Here is a 26,553-nt window from a genome sequence, read left to right on the forward strand (position 1 = left end):
TCCCTGTTTCTTCACAGCTTTCAAGGAACCAGCAACCTTTCTTCCTTGTTGTACCCTTTCAAGCCCTTCACCCTCTAAACTTCCATCTTTATTCATCACACTACCCAAGTACTTAAACGCACTCACATTTTCCATTTCCTCATCAAACCTCACTGTACATTCACTGACTTCACCTGTCTCGAAGACCATAACTTTACTCTTCCCTACATTCACCTTTAGATTCCGTTTCTTACATACTCTCCCAAACTCATCCACCAAGCCTTGCAGCTCCCTTTCGTCTTCACTTAACAACACAGTATCATCGGCAAAAAACAGCACAGGGAGCTTCCAAACACTGCCCTCTCTCATTAGGGCCGCTCCAATATCCACTGCCCTACCTTGTATCTCTTTTATAACTCCATCCATATACAGACTGAACAACCATGGAGACATGACACATCCCTGTTTCTATCCAACCCCCACATAGAAAAATTCACGCAGTTCACTATCCACACGCACTGCAGCCTTAGTACCCTCATACATGCTCTTCATGGCATTCAGCAACTTCCCATCTACTCCATATATTCTTAATACTTTCCACAATCCTTGTCTATCCACCCTGTCATATGCTTTCTCCAATCCATGAAGGCCGCATACAACTTATAATTCTTTCCCTTCTCTAAAAGATTTCCCACTAAAGATCTAAGAATGAATATCTGGGGTGGATGTGGATGTGGTTGAGAAGATAAAAAGAAATGCACTGAGGTGGTTTGGACATAGGCTATGGAGAGAATGGAGAATGAAAGACTGACTAAGAGGGTGTATGTAGGTGAGGTGGAGGGAGGGAGAGGGAGGGTAGACCGAGGATGTGGTGGAGGGATGGAGTTGAGAAGTACTGTATATGAGAGAGGTGGGAGTGAGTTGGGGGGAGGGTAGTCAAATGGTGGGTGACAGAGCGACTTGGAGGCGTTTTGTCTGCGGCCACCCTTTGCGGGATTAGGGCGTCGGGCTATAGATAGATAGATAGATAGGCAACCTCTTCCCATCCTAAAACCTCCCTGTTCTCCAACTAATTCCTCTGTTATTTCCCTAACTCTGTCAATAAGTATCCTACCATATACGGTACTTTTGAATTCCTATATACACCAAGAAGACAAATGCCCCTAAGATTACCATATACATCTTTTTCCCCTTTTCCTTTGTACTTAGGAATAATTATACCTGACTTCATCCTCCCAGGCCAATCTGCACATCTTCCACATCCATTCTACTACTATCTCTCCTCCGTACTGCAGCATTTCACCACACACTCCATCAATTCCCGGGGCTTTCCCCATTTTAACTTTCTTCATTGCTTCCACAACTTAACCATCCTACTGATTTCTTCCTCTCTTCTCACATCCCTCCGTCTCCTAGCCATTCCCCAGCCACTTATACTCGCATTAGGTACTTTTATTCTCTATGTTCAACAATTCGTTAAGTGTTCTCTCCATCTACTCACTTTTTCTTCCTTCTCCACTATAAATCTACCATTTTTATCTTTCACTCCCCCAACTAACTTCTTTGGCAACCTGTCTCACTCTCTTTACCTCTTTCCAAAACATTTTCTTACATTCCCTCCACATTACACGCAAACTCCTTCCAAATCTCTCATCCACTCTCTTCTCACTAATCTTTTCCTCTCTACATACAGTACAACTCTCTCTTCCGTCTCTCAACTTCTTCCACGCCCCTGTTTCTCATCCACTCATTATATATGCTTTCTTCTTTTGTCCAACAGGCTCTCTCACCTTCTCATTCCACCATGCTGTTCCTTTGCACCCCCTTTCGTCTTCTCTTCGCCCCACACACCACCTCACATGCTGCACAGATTTCTTCTGTGAATATCTTGCACACACCTTCCACATCCCCCATCTGCTCCAATCCATATTTCCCTAGTCGCTCCTCCACATCCCTCTTATATCCTGCCATTTTTTTCATCCTCTTGTAACCTTTCCATCCTCCTTGTATGAGCTACTTCCTCCTGTCCTTCCTTCTATTTCTTCATTTCGTTTGGACACTGATTCTGACTACCACCAAGTGGTGGTCAGACAGTCCTCTCCCCCAACCTCCACATACTCTTGCATCAATTACACACCTTCTCATCCTGTCATCCACACGTACATAATCAATCATTGCCTTCCGTTCACTCAGGTCACCATCCACCCTTCCCATCACTCGCCACGTACGTATACCTGCGGATCATTTTGTGCCTGAAGAGGGTACTGGCCATAGAGGTAGGAGTAGGTAGAGGCGGCATAAGGGATTAACCACGGGTAGGTCAGAGTGAGGCCGACAGACCTGACTCGACCAACATGGCGGCGACTCCTTTGACAGCTGTCTGACTTGGTTCCGCTGACTAGGCGCGAGTGTTTTCTTAGTTGCAAGCAGAAAAAATGAGGAAGAAAGTAGGTTATGAATGGAAGGAGAAAAGAAAGTAGTTAATAAATGAAAAAAAAGGAAGCATTTAAGAACATATGGTAAAATGAAGGATGGAAGACAGATAGATGATTTAAAATAATATACATCAGCACATTATGAAAAAAGTTTATATCTATTATTCTATATAATATTCAGCTTGACTTTACTAACTCCAGTCATATACATAATATACACTTACAAATTATAATTCACTCTAAAGATACTCACCGGTGAAATGTAATGGATGGGTCAGATTTCTTATCTCTTTCTTTAAACCCAAATGCGGCACAGGTGGTGGGCGTTTTTGGAGACTTAGGTTATTTGATGGTGAGATACAACTTAGGACAGAACGTCTCACACCCACAGCTGAACTACAACTAAAACCAGAGGTAGAATGAAGTCTACTTTGTTTCTGGCATTCTCCCTGAAGAATACCAGGTGGACACACAGCTGGAGGTATTAAAGGCTTAATAATCTCATGGCCACACCCACGGAGGTAGGATTAGGACTCTTACCTCTATGGGCACAGCCATAAAGGTAGGAGTGCACAGCAATCTTCTTCGTCAAGTAGGTGTTGCCGTGGCCTCTTGACTTGACCAATATGGCCGTTTGACAGTGGCTTCACCCGAGCCTTCTCACGCCGACTCTACCCTAATCCTACCTCTATGGTACTGGCTATCACCAACCCCCTTCCGGCACAGATGTCCGCTAAAGCACTGCCATTCTCACCCGTCTCTGCAGGTACGGTACACCCCACTTAAATTTAATGGTGAGTAAACACTGATATTCAACATTTTGCCCACCCAAGTCACGGATGCGCAACTTCTTCCACAATCACTTACCTTGAATTCCTCAACATCCAGCTATGCAGACCGTGAATATGGAACTTGATTCCCTGTATTTGTAGCGAAGACAGATGGGTCTTGGTTTGCTTTACCTTCAAATGTCCGTCTTCATCCTAGTTTTGGGACGGTTTCCTAGACCGGATGAAATGTGATGATGAATGCAAATATTTACTCAACATTAAATTTAAGCCAACATAGAAACTGAATGAGTGAAGATACCTACTATGCTTAATATAGTCTAAGCCAACTATATACAGTATTAAGATTCTCATTTCCACTACATGGTAGAAATGTAATATTACACGACGAATGAAGTGGTGGGATTGCCATCAATATTTCATTTCTGTATATGATAAATAAGAATTCATGCTGTTATAATTACGTTTTCTATTTGTATTATTTATATTATGGTATGTGACATTACTGTGATTCACAGTTTCACCCGTGTTGATATTTAACAAGGAGAAATAGGCTTTTTAAACACCGCGGGTGTCCTGAGTCCGTATTGTCCTGTCGGGTTGGAGTTCTTCAGAAGCCCCTTATTATCAGGAAAAACTGAAGCAGAACACGCATTCAGGAACTGACATGCAAATCTTATTGGAAAGGACGGAGACAATGTACTATAAAAAAAAAAAAAAAATGGGAGAAATGGAGTTCCCCCGAGCTAAGCCCTGTATTGGACTATATAGCCCCGCTAGGATTACAGGAGCGAGCTACCACTCCCAGCACGGCAGCCCGGGCGAGGCTCGAACTCGCAATCCCCCGATTACGAGTCCAGCGCGCTACCACTGTGCTACCGCGCCCCCCAATGTACTATAAAAGTGAAACCTAAAAGAAAAGCTACGGTAGTAACTGTTATGAAATACTGACTGGGACGATATGAAATATTTATTGTAACCTCTCACCTTTCTTCCCTGACCCACTACTTTCCCCTCTCATAACCCTCACTATCTTCCCTCCTAAATGAGTAGCATAGCCAGAATTCCACAAATAGGGGGTCAACATTAGGCAAAGCCTAATTTGGGGAGAGGGGGAAGGCAGCAGCTAGGTCAGCTATGTGTGTAAATTCAGCCTCCAACAGTGTTTATCCTCACACACAGGTGGGTTTCGTGGTACGTGAGGGCACCCATCACACACCTTATATAGTGCTACCACCTTCTTCCTTCATGTCGATCACTTTTTCAATATTGTCTATCCTCCTCTATTCATGTTTCATCCACCCATTCTGTTACGAGTTATTACTTTTCTTTCCACTTCAGGTGGCACTACACACAATGACAAGCCAAATGGTTTCCTGTAGCTCAGGAAACCATTTTACTATGCTAAGTGGTAACTAACAGGGTGGTGTGCAGCCTACTATGGTGCCCCTGTTAACTGGATGGAGACAAATGCAGCATCCACCCTCGAACCAAGGCTCCATATTAATAGCGAGACAAGTCTGCTGCATGGGAACATCAGTTCATTCATTCATTCATTGCCAGATGCCACGTATCCCAAACGGGGTGACCAAGAGCTCAGAGTTAATTGTTTTACAGGGAGGGGCACTAATCCTCCACCAACCCCACTTGACACGTAGGGAGAGCGTTCATTGCACATAATGACACTGGAGGGGCAGCTGTACGCCTTTTTTTTTTTTTTTTTAAATCAGACAGACGAATAGCACAACAGTGACAACTACACACGTGTTTACACACTTCGCATATGAGCCTAGCTGCTCTTCACCCCATTCTTGGATGGGAAAATAATTTGGGATGATGGCAACATTTGTTCTTTCTGAAACCCAAGGATAAATTCCATATCCAGCACATCCATCCAACCACAGCCAAATGGCATAATCTAATAAGGGATGGCTGTTAGTCGTTTTACGGGGAGAGGCACTAACCCTCCACCAACCCACTTCTTGACAGAAAGGGAACATGTGTGGGTTGGTTATATGGTTACTTTCAAGCACTGTAAATGGCTTCCTGGCTTACACGAAATCATTAGGCTTGTCACTCAATGTAAAGCCACCTGAAAAGGACAGAAGAGTAAAAAGTGACAGGAAAAATTGGGGAAATAGGAAGAGAGGAGGGCAGACACAGAACAAAAGATGATAAAGGTAAAGGAAGAAATAGGCAGTACTACATCAAGCGAGTGGATGATGGTTGCCACCACTTACCACCAAGTACATACAATAATTAATTAGTCATCAGGAAAACTTTGAAATTTATTATACACAAATATGATACATAAGGACTCTGAAGCTGCAAGTGAGCTACAGGCAACAGTAAGGTATACAACACTAAATTTCAGTCATGACTATGTAGTTCAAAGGCAACGACTCTTATTAAGATGAGTACAACCTATGTATATATCTATCCATAGCCTGACGTCCCAATCCCGCAAAAGGTGGCCACAGACGAAACACCTCCAAGTTGCTCCGTCACCTACCGTTTGACTGCCCTCCTCCCAACTCACTACCCCCTCCCTCACATACCTCTCAACAACCAAACTACAGAAAATATGAAATGTAGTATTTCTACAAGAAAACTTTTTTAGAATTTTACAGTGAATTAACTTCGGTATATACATACAAATAATGCATACATACTGTATTTCAGTCTGGTTATCAACCAATGGCTTTGCTTGTAAAATATATTTCAGAACTGAATTACCAAGAACTGAAATATTAATGAAAACTTCATAGTAATGTAATTCCTTTGATTCCTGAGGCACAAGAGTCATGTAACTGATGATGTAAATGTACAGCATACCAAGCAAAATAAACTGAGAAAGACCTTTAATCCTCTCTTATTCTTATGAGAGAAATATGCATATTGCATAATCTCTCTTTAATCCAGTTTTGTATTTTTCACCTAATTCTTGCTACCTTCAGATGATTTCTTTAAACTTATGAGAGGCTTTTAGATATGGAGGAGTTAGATACAGCATTAAGTAAAAAGCTGAATTAAATCACCTAGAGGTAGCAAGAATGAAATGTACAAAGACATCATCATACTGAAGGTGAAATACTTTGTCCTTTACTGTACAGTATGAGCACAATTTAAAAACAAAGCCTATAAATGCTCTTTATCAAACAAAGTGCTATACTGTACTTTTAATCTACAACAAATTCATCATCTGCCTACATATGTGCAATGCCCTCCAATAACATTGTGAAATATGAGAGGGCTTCATTGTAACCTTCAACAGTCATATTCTAATCAGTGCAGTACTGCTCTTTAGTTTGCACATTCCTTGAACATAACTTCTTAGAACTTTTCAGATGAAAAAACTTTGCCATATATGGATCCACGAGGTCTTGTACAATATAGTAAGCCCTTGCTGTATGTTCGTAATATGTTCCAAGCTCCCAACTTTTTCCATACTATTGGTCCTGAGGTAGTGGTAGCCAGTGCCGGTTCTAGACTGCTCCACTTGGAGGGGCGGCTACACATACTGATGGGGCACATAGGCGTAGCTAGGGGGCATATCATATACTGATAATTTGCATTTGGGAGGGCAATCGAAAAATTTGGTGGGGCATTGACCCCCTGTCCCCCCCTCTAAAACCAGCCCTGGTGGTAGCAGTAGTAGCTGTAGACCAAGGATCACCTGAAGAGTGAACCCTATGGACTGCCGACCGATGCTGTCCCCCTGCAGTACACCATCCTCTTTTTGGGAGATAGGGAGGGAACTGAGGGACGATTGTATAACCAGGCAATGAAGCTGCTCATTTACATTAGTGCCACCACATGGTGTCCCTCTCCAGCACCTTGGTACTGTACGCTGAAGGACACAACAGGCGAGCCAGCTGTATAGGTTCCAACAGAACTTTACCAGGCATTTTTTTTGTACTATACCATGGGTTAATTGCAAAAGAGAACATTAATAAAGACAACAAATAACAAAGACTTACTGTACTATTTGCTGCAACGGTTACTATATTAAAGGGTGTATTTCAAGTGGCTTTGGGAGCTTTGTAGCATCTCTTCCTCAGAGATGTATAAGTGCAATACACCCTGACATTCTCTTTCATGCCATTTCGATTTAAATACTGACACAGACTGCATCAATAACATAATATACAATAGGATGCTGAGATGTAATGTGAAGAAAATAAAATTTAAAAAAAATGTCAGGACCAACTTGCCTAGTCATGGTCTTCTACGCTCCTCAAGGGGCAATGTAGGATTGGATGATGGATGGATGGATGGATAAAAAATAAGGCTGAGGTTTTACAAACTGCCAAAGTTACTTAGAATACATCACTAATAGTACAGTAAAAGTCCTTTAATCTGACCACCAATAATCCAAATACCCCCAAACTTTGAACTTTTCAAGGTGGCAGATAATTTTAAGTGCTGTAATAAATTTTAGTGTAATGAGTGAAAATTAAGTAAATTACAGTAAGTTACTATTGAGTGAACTGAGTGAAAAATAAGTGATTCAAACAGATTGTTTCTCTTGGCTTTATCTGCATTTTATCTGTGGATTTATCTGGCTTGGACCTGCTCTTGGACTTGGATGTACCTGCCTGCAATTATTCAGCTAAACTTCTATATATTGCTGGTGAGTAAAACAATAACCCATATCACTTTAAGTTTATTTAACGATCATGTACATACTTGTAATGTTTTCAGAGGTCCCTCCCAATCGTTCGAATGACACTTGGTCCCCTGCCATTCGGATTATAGGACTTTTACTATACTATACTCTTTTCACAATGACGTGGACTAAAATTGCCAGCTCTCCATCTCAAATACTGAGCTGTAGCAACAGATTAACGCTAGATTATGTGCTAGCCCCAAAGAAAAAGTGGAAAGACTGCAAAGCTGTAGCACTGCTAATTTCTGCCAGAGCTACATGAAACAAAGCTACAACAGGATGAACACCTGGGCCAGGTTAGGGTAAAACGACTATAGTGGCAATAATAGCAACTGCAACCCCAGACTCATCTGACTATAAACGCAGTGGACTACAGGCCAAAGTTGCCCTTCTTTGCAGGCCACCATCCTTCATTTGGTGGAAAGGGAGGGGACTGAGGGATGTTTGTATAACTGCCAGCTCCACCACCTGTTTAAATCCATGCCATCACACGAAGACATGTCTCTCCAGGCACCAATACGGCTCTAAAACTGATCTGACAGCAGCTCTTCCAAAGCTTCGGTCACGCCCTTTGGTGAGGCTGGTTTGTGGTAATTACCAGGCTCTTGCTGATTACCATAATTTTGAGACTGTGATGGTGGGTTGTGGTAACTACCTGGACCTTGTGTTCTATGATCATTATAATTGTAAATGCCTGATGCCTGCTTCCCATGATCATAATCAACACTTTGTGCTGGGATTGTTTGGTAACTGCCTGATGATTGCTTATGACCATAATCAAAAACTTGTGGTACTGGCTTGTGGTAGTTACCTGGTTCCCGGTTAAGCTCATAATATGGCTTGTGGTAACTACTAGGTTCTTGCTTCATATGACTGTAACCACCAAACTGTGATGATGGCCTGTAATAACTACCATGTTCTTGTGTCCTAAGACTATAATCAAAATTTTGTGATGATGTGTTGTGGTGACTATTGAGCTCTTGCTTTTTAAGATCATAGTCAGAAAACTGTGATGATGGCTTACAATAACTGCCAGCTGGTTTGTTACCATCATAATCAGCAAATTGTGATGAATTGTGCTGTTTGCCAGGCTCTTGTCCCTTAGGATCATAATTAACACTTTGTGATGATGCCATGTGGTGGCTGTCATGCTCCTGTTTATCATCATTTCTAACTATTTGTGGCTGGTCCCTTGAAACTAGTGTGTCTTGACACCCTGGAAGGTTCTGAAAACTGCGAAGTATTTTTTCAGTCAGTGCTTTTACAGAACTATCATATTCACTCTTTGAGACATCTGCTGCCGGTACAGAATCTCCTGATACAGTCATACGACCATCATCATCTCTTTTGATATCCTTTGCTTCTTTACCTGACAACTCAGAGTTTATCCCATGACTAGCATAATCTACTCTAGGCCTAACTGGCTCATTTTTGGAATCATCAGATTTTCTAGAATAACCAGATCCACCCAATTCTCCTGCAGACACATCAGAGTCATGTTTGGAACTGTCATGTTCTCTTCTAAAATTACTGGATTCTTGAGCTGAGGTGTTTGATATCTGTCTTGAACTTTTGGTTTCTCTTTCCAAGCTTGTGGATTCTCTTACTGAGCTGCTGCTTGTTTGTCTGGGAATGTCAAGTTCACTTCTAGAATAACTGGATTCTTGAGATGAAGTGTCTGATACCTGTAAAGGACTGTTGGTTTCTCCTTTAGAGCTTGTGGATTCTCTTATTGAGCTGTTGGATGTTTGTCTAGACCAAGAGGCTTCTCCACCAGACCAAGCAGATTCATTTCCAAGGTTACTTTTGTCAACACTAGCTTCTGGCCTGTAAGCTTTTTGCAAGAGAGACAACCCACTGCCTTTTGAATTTTCATTTTTATCATTTCTGTTCTTTTCCTGAGAGAGAGCTTCATTACTTGAAGTTACTGCTGGGACTTCTGATTTAGTGGCTGCATCTGCTGAAGGTTTCCTGAGGATTGAAACTAAACTTTTAGTGGCCGAGTTATTTTTCTTGACAATATCAGCATTTTCTTGGACTGGTGGATTCTTCTTTGATGTGTCAGGTGGAATACCTAGTTTAGAGGCACTTCGTAATGAAGCCTGCTTGATGGTAGATATCAGAGCTAAAGCAGAAGCATCAGTTTTGTTATTACTATAGGTGGCTTTATTATTCTCTGAGGTAAGATGCTTTGTGATGCTATCTTTTGAAGATTTATTGAAATTTGAGATTATAGTCTGTGCTGATAGGAAACATTTTTTGGACCTGTCAGTACCTGATGAGATATTCGTTTTTGAAATAATAGTCTGAGCTGATGGGAACAATGGTTTTGAGATAACACTTGTAGCAGCACCAGTGTTCAAATTTGAAGTTTGAGACAGAGGTAATGTTGACCCTTTCTCACTATTAATTAAAGATGGTTTCATAGTTGAAGGCAGAACTGGGCCAGGCACAAACATCTGACCAACAAAGCCAAGAAGTAATGGTCTCCTGTTTGAGGGTGGATCTTTAGCAGTCTGGAGTACTGACTTGGATGTACCACCAGTAGCATGCATCACGTTAGCAGGTGGATCCTTGATAGATGACAGAATCTGATTAGGTGCACCACTAACAGTAGCTTTCATACTAGTTGATGCACCACTACCTGTAACTTTCATACTGGGTGACACAACTGACACAAAATTAGGTGATAATTTGGATGCACGAGCAGCCAGAGACACTGTACCTGAAGGCAGAACCTTAGGCTCTGCCATAGGTACACCATCAAGTGAGGGTGCCTGCAATGACACGACCTTAGATCCAGATGCTTTACTGGTTGAAGAATTTACTTTATGCTGTGAAGTTTGATATGGTGAAACTACTGGCCTGTTGGGAGGCTGACCAGTTGAAGGCTGAACCAAACTTTGTGCAGCAGTGCTTGTCCCTGGGTTTGGAGTATCAGCTGAAGATGTCATGCTTGAAGGATCCATTTGAGTGAGCTGTTTTCCATCTGGACAAGGTTCACCTGGAGCAGTTGAAGCAGTTATCTGTTTACTGTTAGTTTTTAATAATGTAAGTGAAGACAGCGTGTGCTGAAGAAGTTTCTCGGTTACCTCAAAACCACGATTTTCCAAATATTTGGTAATATAGCTGTTTGTTTCTACTCTATCCATTCCTTCTACTGCCTGGCTAATATCAAATAAATCTACGGTAGTGGAACTGCACATTCTCTCATGATACAACTTTTTTTCCCTGTTTTCAATGTGTACTTTTTCACTGTTAGGTGATTTTTCTCTGTGAGCATATTTCTCATGATTTGACCTTCCTATAAGTTTATCTCTGTCATCATTCCTGGATTTGTCCTTAGATGATTTTTCTCCTGAGGACAATCTGTCAATCGATGATGACTGATCTTTATGTGACAATTTGTCTTTTGATGGTAATAAAGTATCCTTGGATGATGACTTTTTCTCATATGATTTATCTTTTTCAGTTTCTTTCATTAGAGAAGAGAGTTTCTCAATTTCGGACAAAAGCCATGCAGCTCTGTCTACAGCCATCTGGGCAGCGGGTAACAGTGTACCTGTTGTTCCAGCAAAAATATGTGCAGATAATTTTGCACGTGCAAAGCTTATCAAATCCACATTGATTTTATCTTTAAACAACAATAATGGGTCTTCACCATCAAAAAGACTACCCTGTACTTTGGAAAAAAGATCACTGATTCCAGGACCATGATACCCAAGCAACCTCGTAACATCTTGTAGCAAACTTAGAGTATGTTCAACTGAATACTGCTTGTCCTCAGATTTTACATCAGAGAAAGGCTGCTTGCTTGACACACTTTTTCCATGATCATGAATCTCTTTCCCTGTCTTGGCAGGTGATCTGAAAGAAACATTCCTGCCTTTTTCTGTCATCCCACTTCCTTTCCCTTGTAGCCTGAACTTGAGACGAGGGACGTTACCTACAGGCTTTCTTACAGGCATGTATGTACCGGTATCACTTGATGCACTGGAATCTGTAGCAGTTTTTTCATCTGTCTCTTCTGTAGCATCAGAACTCTGCACCTGAGCTTTCTCTGCTGATTGCTTAGCTATAGACAGAGGTTTACCAACAACCAGTGTTGAGTTACCAACGACAAGAGGTCTCAGATTACATGGCAATGCATTTTTTGGCATTCCCACTGAAGGTTTAGACTTATCTTTATCTGTTTCTAAACTGGGGGGCTCCTTGAGAGTAACCTGTGATTCGAAAGACTTAAGGACATCATCTACATTGACCTTCTGTAAGTCATATTCTTGAATAAGAGCATCTCTTCTAGCATTAAATTCCAAATCCATCAACTCTTTCATTCGTCGCGGCCAAACTCCTTCCCACTCTGTATTGAAGTCATGGAGGTTGGGATCCTGACCTTCACTTTTGAGCTCTTGGCGCCGCCTCTTCCAAAAGGACTTCCACTCTTCCTGGTACTTGGGGTGTGTCTCGGGATAAGCTTCGAACACGGCCTGACAAAGAAAGTTATGCATCAGTACATGATGAGAGGATTATGTGCCTTGAGATGGTGTGGTCATGTAGAGAATGTGGAGAATGTGGAGAATGAGAGACTGACTAAGAGAGTGTATTTGAGCATGGTGGATGAAGAGAGAGGGAAGGGGAGACTGGGGATGAGATGGAGGGATGAGGTGGGGAGATACAGTAATCACTCCAATATCCGACGTAATAGAGCCATGGGTAGGTCTGGATATTGGTTCTGTCCGGATATTGGGCCCCAGCTTATGGACTTGTACTTATGGACCCTAACTCAGAGAAACACCTATACAACTCCCTCTGGACATGCATAGCACCTATTTAAGACCCAAATCACACCAATAAGGCACATAAATGACTGAAATAAATGCAAAAGAAACATAAAATGAGGGTTTAAAAGTAGCTTCATACAATAATAAACATTCTGGTGACTGGCTCCTGTACTGGTACTTATGGACCCTAACCTAGCCTAACTCAGAAAAACACCTTCCTACTGCACATGCATAGCTCCTAACACCCTAATCACACCAATAAAGGACATTAAAGAGTGAAATGAGGTAAGTATAGTATGGAAAAAAAGTACAGTATGAAACATTCTTATGTCCGGATAGTGGGGATGTTCGGATATTGGGCGTCCGGATATTAGAGTGATTACTGTAATATGAGTGAGGATGGTGCGAGTTGGTCAAAGGGTAGCCAGATGGCAAAGGACTGAGTAATGTGAAGGTGATTTTTGTGTCCCATAATCCCTTTTGGCATAAAGGTGTCTGGCTATAAATAAACAGACTGAAATGATGAGTGTATGAGTGCCTTGCCCATTTCACTAGGCATGCTACTGATAAGTTCTACCTCTATCATGTTTTCTCTTTCCTTGCTTTCCTGATCCCTACCTCACCCCATCCTTAACCCTAGAACACAAACCCCGGGTGAATTCCACCCGACCCACATGACGTCATTGCCATTGCGTATGGTTCCCTTGCTCCCAGGGTTACCAGTCCTCCAGTAGCTTCATTTGGCAGCCAGTTATGGTAGAGGAAGGATACACCATCACTGTCTGCACGTGGGTCTCTGCTGCAGGTCTTGGTTCGTATGTGCAAAGGCTGAAAACCAAAGTGAACATCGGGTTTCTACCACAGCAGCAGTGGCATGCCAACCCCTTCAGTTGTGTTCCAAAGGACTTGGGAGGATGGGAGGTTTTCCAAAGGCATATGCTGAATTTTTTGGGTGTGTGTGATTTTTTCGTGAAACAAGCCAAATTTCCCTACTTTTACTGTAGTCACTATTTTTATTACTCAGTTTCCATAACAAAGTGATGTGATTTTCAATCCTTTGTAATGTTAACTTAAAGTACAAAGCCTAACGTCCTTCTTGTACCTTTATTTTATCAAAGCTCTGTATTTAGTATTTTTTCCAATTTTCCAATTTCGAGTGAAAAACACACGGGGTTTGTGATAGTGTTACTAGATAGAAGGGTTTGTGTACAAGGGTTAAGTGAAAAAAGAGGTCTGCATGATGATGATGATGATGATGATGATGATGATGATGTTGAATTCATACTTCAAACACAGTACCCAAATAATCATGGTATAGAGGCTGGAGAGCATGACGAAAAAAGCCGGACTGGCTAGTGCCATTTGAATGAGCAATGCTTGGATGTGGTAATGAGGAAGCTGAAAGTGGACGTTTGTCCTATCATACAAAAGTAATAGACATGGTGAAACGGAGAGTTGCATGGCATGGGGAAATGGGTAGGGGAAGTACTAAAAACGAATTAAGAAATGAAGAAAAGCTGAACAATAAATCAGCAGCACATCAATGAATGAAAGACTGGAGGAGTCAGAGTCAATGAACTGAAAACACACAAATTTGGAAAATCTGCAGAATACGAGCACAGTAAAGGAAAAAAAAATCACCTAATATTTCATTTTTTCTACATCTTGGTTTCCACTGCTAACTAATATTCCTATGCAAAGAGAGAGACTTGATAGGTTTCTCTTCCTATTGACAATGCTCTCTGACATAATCCAATGGAGATGAAAATGAGACATGCATAATACAGTATTTGGCTCAGGATGCCAAATTTGTATGAGATGTTGCAAATACAGTGACTAGTAAAAAAAGAAACAGCTTAGTGGATGGGAAGATACAGAGACATGGAACAGATAAAAAGGCAACTGAGGTGAATGAAAGAATGGAGCTCAGATAAATCATCATCATCATCATCCAATCCTGTGCTGCCCTATGAGGAGTGTAGGAGCCCACGGATAGGTAAGCTGGTCCTGACAAAAGATGTGAGTGACCAGCCTCATTCATCCCTGAGTGGCATTACGTAATAAACCCCAACAACCCCTTGGATATAAACCAGCACAAGCTCAATCCAACTGGAGTGCTTAATAATCCACTAAACCACAGGGTGCAATAATCTGTTTACAAATTATACTGAGGTAATGAAATGTATAAAAGAGGTTACTAAATAGTGCATCCATCCATTATTCAATCCAGTGCTGTCCATTACCAGGGATCTAAAAACTGTATGAAGGTGACAGGCCGGATACATTACATCAGTACACAGCACTGAGGCCCATCCTTGACCTCCCCGTGTGCAGTAGAGATCTTTCCATAAAGCGAAAGTTACTCAAGTGAGAAAAATATAAAATTAACAAATGATAGATTTGAGGGGAACGAAGAATAACAACAGTTTCTCTGAAAGAGAGAAAGCATATCGGAGAAAAAAAAAAAAAAAAAAAAAAATCGTGGGGGTGGGGGGGAACAAAAGTCTATCTATCTATCTATTGCCAGACGCCTCAATCCCGTTCGGGGTGGCCACAAACAAATTGCCTCCAAGTCGCCCTGTCCCCCACCATTTCACTGCCCCGCTCCCAACTCACACCCTCCTCTCTCATATACCTCTCCACCCCATCCCTCCATCTCATCCTTGGCCTCCCTCTCCCTCTTCCCCCCTCTACCTCACTCACATACACTCTCTTCGTCAGTCTTTCACCCTCCATCCTCTCCACATGGCCAAATCACCTCAGTGTATTCCTCCTAATGCTTCCTATCACATCCACATCCACAACACAGTGCTCCTTTATATCCTCATTTGTCAGCCTGTCTCTCCACGTGACTCCACAGGCTCCTCTTAAATAACTCATTTCCACTGCTCTCACTCTTGACTTGTGTCCTTCCAGCAACGTCCAAGCTTCACTTCCATACATTAGAGTTGGTATCACAATACTGTCATGTAGTAACTTTTTCACTTCCATGCTCACTTCCCTGCTTCTTATCACTGCTTTCAAGGAACCAGCAACCTTTCTTCCCTGCTATACCCTTTCCAGCACTTCACCCTCCAAACCTCCATCCTTACTCATCACACTACCCAAGTACTTAAACGTACTCACATTTTCCAATTCCTCACCATCCAACCTTGCTGTACATTCACTGACTTCATCTCTCTCAAATACCATCACTTTACTCTTCCCTACATTCACCCTTAGAATCCGTTTCTTACACACACTCCCAAACTCATCCACCAAGCCTTGCAGCTCTCCTTCGTCTTCACTCAACAACACAGTATCATCTGCAAACAACAGTACAGGGAGTTTTCAAACACTACCCTCTCTCACCAGGGCCACTCCAACATCCACTACTCTACCTTGTACCTCTTTTACTACCCCATCCATGTACAGACTGAACAACCATGGAGACATGACACATCCCTGTTTCAACCCAACCTTCAAAGAGAAAAATTCACTCAGTTCACCATCCATATGCACTGCAGCCTTAGCACCATAATACATACTCTTCACAGCATTCAACAACTTTCCATCTACTCCATACATTCTTAATATTTTCCACAATCCTTGTCTATCCACCCTGTCATATGCTATCTCCAAATGCATGAAAGCCGCATACAACTTCTTTCCCTTCTCTAGAAACTTTTCCACTAAAGATCTAAGAATGAATATCTGATCTACACAACCTCTTCCCTTCCTGAAGCCTCCCTGTTCTTCTTCAACTAATTCCTCCGTTCTTTCTCTAACTCTGTCAATAAGTATCCTACCATATACTTTTCCTATTATACTAAGAAGACAGATGCCCCTATGATTACGACACACTTCTTTTTCCCCTTTTCCTTTGTACAAGGGAATAATTATACCAATCCTCCGAGACTCTACCTTCCTCCCAGGCCAAGCTGCACATTTTCCACATCCATTCTACTACTATCTCTCCCCCATACTTCTGCATTTCACCACACACTCCATCAATTCCTGGGGCTTTCCCCAATTTAACTTTCTTCATTGCTTCCACAACTTCTATCCTACTGATTTCTTCCTGTCTTCTCACCTCCCTCCTTTTCCCAGCCATTCCCCAGCCGCTTATACTCGCATTACTTCCATCCTCTATGTTCAACAATTCCTTAAAGTGTTCTCTCCATCTGCTCACTTTTTCTCCCATCTCCACTAGTAACCTACCATTTTTATCTTTCACTCCCCTGCTAACTTCACTTCCATCCTGTCTTACTCTTTTCACCTCTTTCCAGAACATTTTCTTACAGTCCCTCCACTTTACACTCAAGTACCTTCCAAATTCCTCATCCGCTCTCTTCTTACTCTCTCTTACTAATCTTTTCACCTCTCTCTTTCTTTCTACATATAACTCTCTCTTCCGCCTCTCAACTACTTCCACGCCCCTATTTCTCATCCATTCATTGTATGCTTTCTTCTTTTGTGCCACAGCCTGTCTCACCTCTTCATTCCACCACGCTGTTCCTTGCACACCCCTCCGTCTTCTCTTCATCCCACACACCACATCACATGCTGCACATATTTCCTCTGTAAATATCCTGCACACACCTTCCATGTCCCCCATCTGCTCCAATTCATACTTGCCCAATCATTCCTCCACTTCTCTCTTATACTCTGCCTTTTTCTCATTCTCTTGTAACCTTTCCACCCTCCTTACAAATACTCCTTCTTCCTGTCCTTCCCTTCTTCTATTTCTCCATCCTAATTGGACCCTGATTCTGGCCACCACCAAGTAATGGTCAGAAAGTCCACTCCCCCAACCTCTATAAGCTCTTGCATCCATTACACATTTTCACATCCTTTCATCCACACACACATAATCAATCATTGCCTTCCTTTCATTCAGTTCACCACCCACCCGTCTCATCACTCGCCATATATACCTGTGGATCATTTTGTGCCTGAAGAGGGTAGTGGCTGTCACCAACCCCCTCCCAGCACAAATGTCCACTAACGCACTGCCATTCTCATCTATCTCAGCAGGCACACCCCACTCACCAACTATTCCATCCACCTTCACATTCCCTACTTTACCATTCATATCACCGATCAAAAACACTCTCTCATTCCTTCCAAACTTTTCCATGCACACTTCCACATTTGTCCAGAACTCTTCTCTCACTCTGCTTGCATGATCTTGCGTTGGCGTATACACACACACACACACAATCGCCCACGTTTGTATTCCAACTTTAAATCTTACCCACACAATCCTTGACCCAACTGATCCATACTCTCTTATGCTCTTCTTCCATCTTTTACTCACAACTATACATACTCCTTCTTTTGCCCTCTCATTCTCACCTACTCCTCCACATATACCCCATCCATACTTCCATTCTCTCACACTCTCACCTCTCCATTTCGTTTCAGTTATTCCGCATACATCAACTTTTGCACCCTCAAGCACCTGGACAATCTCTCTCACACTCTCACCTCTCCATTTCGTTTCAGTTATTCCGCATACATCAACTTTTGCACCCTCAAGCACCTGGACAATCTCTCTCTCTTTCACCTCATCATTCGCTCCCCATACATCCCACGTTCCGATTACCATGTCCTTTGTCCGGTCCTTGGTCGTCATCTTTTGGTCAGTCCTTGTCTGAGGCTTATTGTTTGTCTTTTTAGTTAGTTGTTTTCCGCGGAGGGGCACTAACCCTCCGCCAACCCTTTTAGTCGCCTTTTACGACAAGCAGGGATACTGGGGGAGTATTCTTGAAAACCCCCCCTACCCCCAGGGGGGTAAAAAGTGCTGACAGTCAACTGCATATTTCTTCGCTGAAGGTGTAGGGACTCAAGGCAAATTTACTGAGGTCCAGTTCATTTTAGGGTAAATGACCAATCTACTTTTCTATTTGAGAGAGAGAGAGAGAGAAATCCAGTCACTTTTGGATATCAAATCTTCCATGCAATGCAATTTCTGACTTGGGCATGCTAACCACCAGATGAAAATAATAAACTCTATAATGTGAAAAAATATGTGGCAGATAGAAAGATAATTCTGAAAAATTACCAATAACTGGGAAAGAAAACAATTAAGCATTAATAAACATGAATGGATATGGTGGTGCAAAAAGGACTGTAGGGCCTGAGAATGTGTGAAGAATGCCATGATGAATGTGAGAACAATGAGAGCTGACAAAGCCTACATAGAAATGATACACCATACACTTGTTTTGCGACACTGTCTTCCTCTTCCCCCCATTAGTCCTACTCTGTCCAACAGGTTTCTCTTCCTACTACTTCCCCCCCTCCTGCCTTAAAAATAATAAATAAATGAATGAATAAAATAATAAAATAAAAAGTGAGGATTCCCATTCATGGCAAATTTTGAAGTACCTACTGTATAAGGATGTTTCAAAATACTTCTGCCATCTCACAGGCATTAGAAATGGTAATGAGCAGAATTATATCGGAAAGATAAGGAAAGGCTGCATTGTACTTCTTCTTGTCTCCACACAAGGCAACCTCTGTTCTAAAGTGAGCACCAGACTAAGTGACTCACTAATGGGTGACCAGGTATGCACATGTTCATTCATGGAAGCTGGTCTTGCCACCATGACCTTATGTGCACGGACTTGCTCAGTGATACATAGGGAGGAAAACGGACATAACTCTCTCAGGCAGGTAATACTGAACTGGGTGCCCTTAAATTGCCTCTCAACTGTAAAATGAGTTTTTGGCCTTGGAAAAACCGTTTTATTTTCTCTCTCTCTCTCTCTCTCTTCACTCCCTCATTTGGAGGCATTCTTGAGGAATACAGTCTGGAAGATGGATGAATGGAATGTGGGAAGCAAAAGCAACTAACCTCCGAGTTTTTATGACGAATCAGTAGGCGTTGCTCAGCATCCTTGAAGGCTTGCACACGTTTGCGAAGTACTTGTTTTGCTTCTTCTTCAGCTGCCGCTTTCTGCTTTTGTTGATTGCATTTCTTGATTATTCTGTGGAAGAAATCAACAGGGAACTTGTATAAGAAACAGTACTCAAAGGTAAATTTCTGTAGCCAAAAATCACCTGGAACAAACAACCACACCATCTACACAATATGATAATTATTACAATGGTGGATAAAGGGAAAATTCCTGATGATCCTTACAACTACAAGTTTGCAGAAACTATAAACACCATCAATTAATAATACACACAACCACAATTTGACTGATGAGGAAAAGTCTGATCTGGCAGGAAAATAATACAGGAATGAACGTATAAATTAAACCCTCGTTACAATAGACTAACTGGGGTAAAGCCAGGTTCATTAAAGCCAATAGTTTGTTACTGTATAATCAGGGGAAAGCCAAGTTCATTAAAGCCAATAGCTTGTTACTGTATATCCAAGGCAATCCCCCTTAGATGGGATTTCAAGCACATTTTTCAAAATACATGAGTACAACAGCATATTCTAGTACAAAAAATGAAAACTAAACCCATTTTACATTAACTTGGCACACAATTTCACCCTTTTGCAGCTCATTTAACATCTTGTCATAACACTTCATAAGCCTAGTATAGCATTACTATAGTCTGTTACTACAACAATCACAATGGGAAAGAGGGCAATTTCAGGCCAGGTTGGAGTAAAAAGGATAAGAAACAAATGTACTATACACTACCTGTACAGATAGATGTACAGTGCTTACACTGCCAGTGCTCTTGTAGGCTGTACACTGATTTAACTGTAATCTATTGTCACTGTCAGCAAAGACAGCTTCTGGTGACTATGGTGTCACATCTGGTAGAGTCCTGAGGTACTGGGGGTTGGGGTCCAGGCTATAGTGCTGGATCCTGAGGCAATGTGGAGGCAGGCTGAGGATGTTGATGGTACAGATACACTGGAGGTCTCTGATTCTGCATGAAGCCTCTTGGCAGCAGAAGGTGCAGACTTGAAAAACTGGGAGATCTTAGGCAGGATCTGCCTTGTCTGCTGCAGCTGCATTAACTCCAGCATGATGAGTTGCATGACCTCATAATGTTGAGCTGGAGGCCCTCCAACTTTGCCTATGATGGCCAGGATTGTGTCTGCAGCATCAATGCCTTCAGCTAGATACAGTCCAGGTGTCTCCTCTTTGTCTTACTCCTTTGCTGGTGTCTTGTCTTCCTGTAGTTTTACCAAGAAAGCCTCCTCCATCTGGTGATGGTACCCAAGCACACCAGCACCCTCATCCAGTCACTCTTGCAGCTCCTTCTCAGCAAGGTTTCCCTGCCCTGCAGCTGTCAACATTTCTGCCATCCTCAGTGGCTCAAACCCCTTAAAATCATGCTGTGGGGCTGGAGTCTTGAGAGATCTGAGGAGTTTGCACCAAACATTCTTGAGTGTGGCAAGTGGAACTTTCTTCCACATCTCTCCCCAGTTGAAGAAGGCATCCTTTATGGTGTATTTCTTGAAACTGTGCAAGGTTTTCTTGCCTCTGCCATCAAAGTCATCCAGGTCTGTCCAATCCTCAGCCACAATGAAGCACTGTTACAAGTAGAGGCTTCTGTAGTGCCTCTTGGCATTCTCTAAGACTCCGAGGTCCATGGGTGGAATAAGGGCAGTGGTGTTAGCTGACAGGAACAAGGCCTTGATTCGTCCATCCTTGCTGTGGCGTCTGCTGGAGGAAGGATGGGCTGGTGCATTGTCCAACAGCATCAGTGCCTTCATGTCGTCTGGACTGATGCCATACCTTTTTGGGTACTGCCTCATGGAAGGCTTGAAGCTGTGGTGGGACCAGTCATTAATGACATCCTGGGTAAACCAGGAGGCCTTGTTCCCATGGTACTCCACATGATGCTTAGCCATGATGTCCTTGAGTGACCTGAGTTGCTTGCTGTTACCTACTATGACTGGCTGTAGGCGATGAGAGCCATCAGCACTGGCACAGGCCAGAATGGTGACACTCCTTCATTGTTTTATGCTGTGGAGTGCTGCCAACATCTCTGGAAACCTGGGTGCTTTGAGGAAGAGCAAGCACATAGAGCTCAGTCTAGTCTGCATTGTAGATTTGAAATTCACGCAGGCCCTCCTCCATCAGCTTTCGAAGATGCTCAACAAACATATCCACAGCAGCAACATCAGCACTGAGCATCTCTCCAGTTATAACCTTAAAACAATGCCATGGAACCTTCTGAACCTCCAAAGTCAGTCATCATTATACTTGAAATCTTCTATTTCAAGGTGTATAGCAGGCCTCTGTACTGTGTGTTGGATGTCCAGGCCATGCACAGGAACACCCTCAGCTTGCTCCTGCAGGCTTCATCCAGCTTTTCACTGGGCAGCTTCCTCGTCCTGGACACATCCTTCTCTTTCCTCCCACTCTCAATTTTCTTCACTGCCTCCTTGTTTTATCTTTAGCCATACGGATGTCATGAAGAGTCAACTTCTTAAGGACATACTTGCACATGAGGTCAGCCTTACTCATGCCTTTCTCATGGGCCTTGATTACCTCCATCTTCTCCACAATGGTACTAATCCTCCTCTTTGTTTTTTCTAAAGAGGAAGTGCTGGGAGATTTCCTTACTACAAGCAATTTTTCACAATAAAACTGGGAAAACAGTTGCCAAAGTTGAGAGACATGAGACACACATGTGGTTGTCTGAACACAAAGACGCAGCAAGACTGAGGCCGATCATGTGCAATACAGTGCATCCACAGACTCCGCTCCCGTCCAGGCCTACCAGAAGCTGCCTCCAAGTAGCCCATCCTGTCACCTATTCCTGCCTGCATCTGTCCAATCTAGCCCAAGTGGGTGTGAAAAACCGCCGCAAACCACGGTAACTGGGTTCTGAGTCATTCCATACGTGGGGAGCTGTTCTTTAAGGGCTGCGTGATGTGCCCCTTTTAAAGGAGATTGCACATTACAGCCAAAAAGCTGTCTGATGGACTCAGATGCATCTGGGATGACCGTGTAATGTGCCCCATTAACAGACGTTGTTTGGTATAGCCAACAGATTATTCGGTGGCCTTCGTGGCATCCGTTAAATCTGACTTATACTGGGGTCCATTATAGTAAGGGTTTACTGTATAACTGAAAACCCAATTTGGTCATTAAGGATTTGCCAGTACAGTACACACTTGATATAACTACTGTAATTGGTACCAGACCCTTAATTTTAAAGCCGATAGTTCGTTAATGCTGAACACCCTGCTGTTCACTAATTTCCCAGGAGTCGTGACTTTTATCGAACAAAGATCGTTAAATATAGAGTTTTACACAAATAATATACAGCTAAGTCTACATGGCTCTTTTTCTCAATAAATGCTCTATTCATGGCTCTTCTCATGATGCTGGTCACCCAGAGACTGATGCAGTGTTCTGCGGGATACGGAGGAGGGCGTTCGTGTGAAGAGATGCCAAGCTGGCCAGTGTTTCCCATGCGTCCATTCTTTTACTGAACGAAAATTTGTTAAATAAACATAACGTTCAGCCAGCTCATGGTGGTTGTTAAAACCAAAATTTGTTAAATGAGGGCTCTGTATAATGAGGATTTACTGTAAGTGGATCAGCCACACAACAGCTTGGGTTAGCAGGTACCAGTAATTATATTTCTTTCTATAACACCATGTTCTATGTTTGCTTGAACTTGGGCTGGAGAACCAACCAGATAATCTGTGTGCAATTTACATCTTTAAAATTGCATTCAAAAGAAAAAAAAAATCACTTGGGCTAACTGGGATAACCAACTTGCACTTGAACTCTTAACAGGTGAGCTTAAGTGTGCTAATCCAATTTTTGAAAAAGCAATCAGCTAGTCAGGTCAGTTGCGGGTAAGGGGATGGGTCTGTTATGATGTGGCAGGGGTAAACCAGTTCTGCTGTCGGGCCCTGCTGCGGATGTCACTGATTGCATTGCGCAGTTGACCCTTGTGCGGTGTGGTGCGGTGAAGATCTGTCTGTTCTCCCCTTTGGGGCTAAGATGCAAATGAATGTGTTTGAATGGATGAGTAAATGGAGAGTGAGTCGTCCTGTCTTGGCTACCTCCCTTTCCTTGGGGGAAGCAGACTAGGTATATAGATAGATAGATAGAATTTGGTAAGGACAACAATATTGACTAGAACAAACATAGTAAAACAAGAATAAAATCTGCAAAGTATCCAGTTAAGTGCAGTGTAATCTATATCAGTAGGAATGGACCTCCTCAGAGGAAGCGATACCCAGGATTAGTCCTTCCCTATTCTGGCAAAGTATTAATGGGGAGGAGGTGTCTGTAAGAAGAGTGATTCATCTGAACGTCAAAGTGTTGTAATACCTATGTTTGTGTATGTTATCACAGTCTTTACATGCCACCGGCAGTGCTGACAGCATTAGAAGATATGCCAGCATATGAAAAGGCATATTATCTGCACTTAAATGTCCACACTGGCTTGGGTTCAAACTACAGACTAGGAGCACAAGCATCCAAAGACAAGCACAGTACCGTACTAATTAAGTGACCACAGTTGCACAGAAAATATATGAACACAATGTGGAGAAGGTTGGTATGTGAACCCCAACCAAGCTGAGATGTTGGCAGTATGACGTGCTAATAAAGAATGGCGGACCAAGTCAGTGACAATACAACTGAATCTGAGTTGGTGCATACATAAATAGAGTTCTGACATATGCTTGTGACCACACAGTACTGTACTTGTAACCACCACGGCAAACCAAACTTTATGGATGGCTTTGAATGAATTTCACAAGCACACTGATATTACAGTACTCTCCTTGTCATATGACTGAATGACAGAGTCAGGTAAATCCCTCACCTTCAATGCACTAGTGTGCTTCCTGGAAGGTGTGAATCCTCTGGATTTTTCCCAGTGAGTAAACATAAATTATTCTCACCTCTCATCCAAGCATCCTTATTCTCAGCCAACACTATCAATGGTAACTGACTACTACTACTACTACTACTACTAAAAAAAAATAATAATAATAAAAAATAAATAAATAAATAAATAAAGCTACAACAGATTGCTGAAGTCAGCAAATCTCAAATCATTTGAGATTCAAAAACTGCACAGCGTGAGTTCTAGTATGTATCAATTCAAAAGTTAAGCTATTCAGGCTCTATACAGCCCAGGGGACGTTCTAGACTGCATGTAGTACAGAAGTCCTATGAACAACCTAAAAGGCAGCAGCAAAGACATGAGTGGCACTAAGTGAAGGTTAAGCACTGCAACCAGAGAGGCAAGGAACTTTTTCCAAAGATCTCTGAGTGATGATTTTTATGATAAAATATATAAATTTAAATAAGTGAGGGCACTCACCATCCACTCACTCAATGCAGTGCTGTTCTCAGGTGACTGCCCTCTCCTCTCTTCCTTCCTTCTTTCCTTCCTCTTATGTTCTTTCCATTCTTTCCTTCCTCTTCCTTCTGTGTACGGGTGACTCTGCACTCTGTGACAAGCCAAATGGTTTCCTGTACATCAGGAAACGATTTACTACACTGGGTGGTAACCACATAACCAAACTATGGTGCCTGGTGGTTTAGTGGGTAATGAAGGTGCTCCAACCAGACTGAGCTTGTGTTGTTTAAATACAAGGGGTGGTTGGGGTTTATTGCTCATATAATGCCACTCAGGGATGAATGAGGCTGCTCACTCTCATGTTAAATGCAGGACCAACTTGCCTAGCCCCAGGTTCCTATGCTCCTCATGGGGCAACACAGGACTGGATGATGTAAGTACAGTAATACCCCGATATATGATATCCCTAGATGTGATACCCCGGCTTAACGATGGGGGTAGAAATACCATCATACCCCGCCTAACGATGGCTGAACCCAGGTTGAACGATGGGTTTTGATTTTTTTACCGATTTTGATATTTTAGAACAAAACTGTGTGTTTAGGTTGATTTATAAACAGTTTTTAGATTTAAATTAATGTGTTTTAGCCATAGGTGGGGTGAACATTGTCATTTTGGGGTACAGTTTACTAAGTTTTAATTTTTCATGACTTATATTTGACGATTTTCATATTTTATTTGTTGGTTTTAGTGACTTATTTACAGGTGTTACGCTTAGGTTAGCTTCTTTTACAGATTGGCTTTAAACTTGTTTTTGGGGTCATTTGGGTGGGTTTTGGACATGGTTGGGGGGAGAAACCCAAGGCTGAAAAACACGTCCCATTACTTTACGTATTAAAACTACCGATATATGATACCCCACCTAATGATGGGTTTTTACCTAACCAACTGCATCATTAAACCTGGGTATACCTGTATGTATGCATGGTGCCTGGTGGTTTAGTGGGTAATTATGGCACTCCAATCGGGTTGAGCCTGTGCAGGTTTATATCCAAGGGGTGGTTAGGTTTTACTGCTCACACAATGCCACTTAGGGATGTGAGACTGGTCACTCTCATCTTAAATTTCAGGAACAACTTGCCTAGCCCTGGGCTCTTATGCTCCTCATGAGGCAACAAAGGATTAGATGATGATGATGGCAGCCTGAAGTCCCAGTGGACCCAGGATCAAATCCTGGCTGAGGCAGGGAACAGTTTAAGAATTTGAACTCATAAAAGCAGACCTTACTGCTCTACAAGAAGACCCATCGACATGTTGTAGAAGTACCCCCACTAATACCAGTACACCAGTCCTGTATGAGACAGCCCTATCATGTGCAGTATTCAATAAGGATGGTGGGTGTTGCCACCGAAGTTGTGACATGTAGAGGTGCATAGGAAGACTACTGGGCCTTGGGATAGGCCCTGAAGCCATTGTCCAGAGTCGGACACAATCTGAACTTTCATCAAGTGGAAACCACAAGAGTTGTTCATGTACCATCCCACTCACGTAAGAGTACTGTATCAGTCACTGCCAATTTGTTATATCCTGCTAATACCTGCATCTGGCAGCACTAACCCTTAGTTGCACGTAAACACTAACACAAGAGTTATGTTACTAAG

At 42.4% G+C, this 26,553-nt stretch overlaps 1 protein-coding gene across 1 annotated transcript in view; it reads right to left on the minus strand.

The window, feature by feature from the left end:
- Positions 1-7,615: 7,615 nt before the first annotated feature.
- Positions 7,616-26,553, minus strand: part of LOC145414683 (uncharacterized) — a 67,187-nt gene continuing 48,249 nt past the window's right edge. The window contains exons 13-14 of the mRNA XM_080284201.1: positions 19,494-19,626; positions 7,616-12,358 (exon numbers count right to left, since the gene is read on the minus strand). Coding sequence (XP_080140327.1) covers positions 8,396-12,358; positions 19,494-19,626 — 4,096 coding nt within the window. The 3' untranslated portion in view covers positions 7,616-8,395. The remainder of the gene's footprint in view (positions 12,359-19,493; positions 19,627-26,553) is intronic.

The sequence above is a fragment of the Coenobita brevimanus genome, chromosome 100, assembly GCF_032717465.1.
Source record: "Coenobita brevimanus isolate Jiangsu-jjx chromosome 100, ASM3271746v2, whole genome shotgun sequence".
NCBI lineage: Eukaryota > Metazoa > Arthropoda > Malacostraca > Decapoda > Coenobitidae > Coenobita > Coenobita brevimanus.